The 1,584-nt window shown below is 40.8% G+C and overlaps 1 protein-coding gene across 1 annotated transcript; it reads left to right on the top strand.

Annotated features, from left to right (window-relative positions):
• Nucleotides 1-6: 6 nt before the first annotated feature.
• LOC107736459 (cadherin-4-like) lies at nt 7-1,576 on the top strand (the record flags this gene model as incomplete). Its single annotated transcript, XM_016547864.1, has 3 exons — nt 7-137; nt 232-387; nt 1,387-1,576. Coding segments are annotated over exons 1-3 (361 nt in total), but the record flags the coding sequence as incomplete, so codon positions are not given.
• Nucleotides 1,577-1,584: the final 8 nt, after the last annotated feature.

Here is a 1,584-nt window from a genome sequence, read left to right as displayed (position 1 = left end):
TGGAATCGCCCTCTGATCAGGTTCTGACTTTCCCAAAGTCTTCGACGGGTCTAAAGAGAGCAAAGAGAGGTTGGGTAATTCCTCCGTTCCATGTGCCTGAGAATAGCAGAGGGCCATTCCCGATGAAGCTGGTCCAGGTGAGTGGAAGTCATGAAAGAACTGTTCAGAATTAGATGTTTGAGAGAGAGTTTTGTCTGTCATTGACTATCTCTTATTGCTTTCTGTGTTTAGATAAAGTCAGACTTTGTCAAGGAAACTCCAATGGTGTACAGCATCACAGGTGAAGGGGCAGATCAGGACCCAAAGGGACTTTTCACTGTTGAAAGATTATCAGGGAATCTCTTTGTCACTCAGCCACTCGACAGAGAAAAAAAAGCTTCGTACAGAGTGAGTTGATTTTAATCTCATAACGTTTAAAATCAACATTTAGTTCTTGGTGTATTTCAGCACTAAACTGTCTGATCATTCTTAATTCTTTGAAAACTGTCCTCTTTTAATCCGATGAAATGACTTGACACAGTTTTCTTGTCATGTGTTTGCATGAGACCTTGCATTTTAATTTTGTATATCTACTAAAGATTAAGTCCGTTTTCTTTAGGACTACCCTTGAGTGTCAGTGTCTCAAAAGGGGCTTTCGCACAAGAGGAACCTTTTCATAGTTCCTAGAACTATTGGCAGAAGCACTCGCTTTTTGGTGTGTTTGCATTGTAGGACCTAGGAACCGTTTTAGTTCCAGGAACGTTTGAGGGAGCTAAATTAGCTCCTACTTCAGAGTTGGGTCTAAAATAAAACAGTTCTATAGGAACTATCAGTGATGTAAGTGTACACTAATTGGCCAAACGCACGTGAAACACCAACTACCCGGTATTTTAAAAAAACCATGTAAACACATTTACTCCACAAAGATGGAAAACGGTGATAACGGCATTTACATGTTGTCTGCAGTGTCGTTCTTTTCTCTGCTGCAATATGTAACGCTGCAAGTTGTCATAGGAAATTGTCTCTTAGCCCAACTTTTTGCTCTTTCAATCGCATAAATTGTGCATTTACATTCTCTGTTATCACGAAACCCACAACGGACAACAAAAACCGCTCCGATCACAGCGTCCTCCATTCACTGGTTGTTGACATTTGTAAATGCCGCACATAAAGACGTCGCTGTCAGCCGCTTCGGAGTTCCTGCTGCTGGTGCAAATGCAACTAGGGAAAACCCGAAGGCGAAATTGGTTATTGAGGAACGACCCTGCTGGCTAATTCCTAGAACTAAGTTCCTAGAACTACGCGGTGCGAAAGCCCCTTAAGTTAATAGACATGGACTAAAACACTTAAAGAAACCCATTCATTATTTGCCCCTTAACATGCCCAAATTTCTTCTCATTTCTTTAGCTTATAGCTCATGCTGTAGCACGTGACGTGGATAATGTAAAAGAAAGTCCAATGGAAATTCTCATCAACGTGATTGACCAAAATGATAATAAGCCTGTGTTTACTCAAAATCCTTTTAATGGACGTGTTCATGAAGCTGCTGGAAAAGGTAGGTGTATGGTGCAGTTTCTCAATAAAATGGCTTTTAGCTGTTTTTTT

The sequence above is a fragment of the Sinocyclocheilus rhinocerous genome, unplaced genomic scaffold, assembly GCF_001515625.1.
Source record: "Sinocyclocheilus rhinocerous isolate Xijiao unplaced genomic scaffold, SAMN03320098_v1.1 C36713804, whole genome shotgun sequence".
NCBI lineage: Eukaryota > Metazoa > Chordata > Actinopteri > Cypriniformes > Cyprinidae > Sinocyclocheilus > Sinocyclocheilus rhinocerous.
This window is presented reverse-complemented; position numbering and strand designations above follow the sequence as displayed.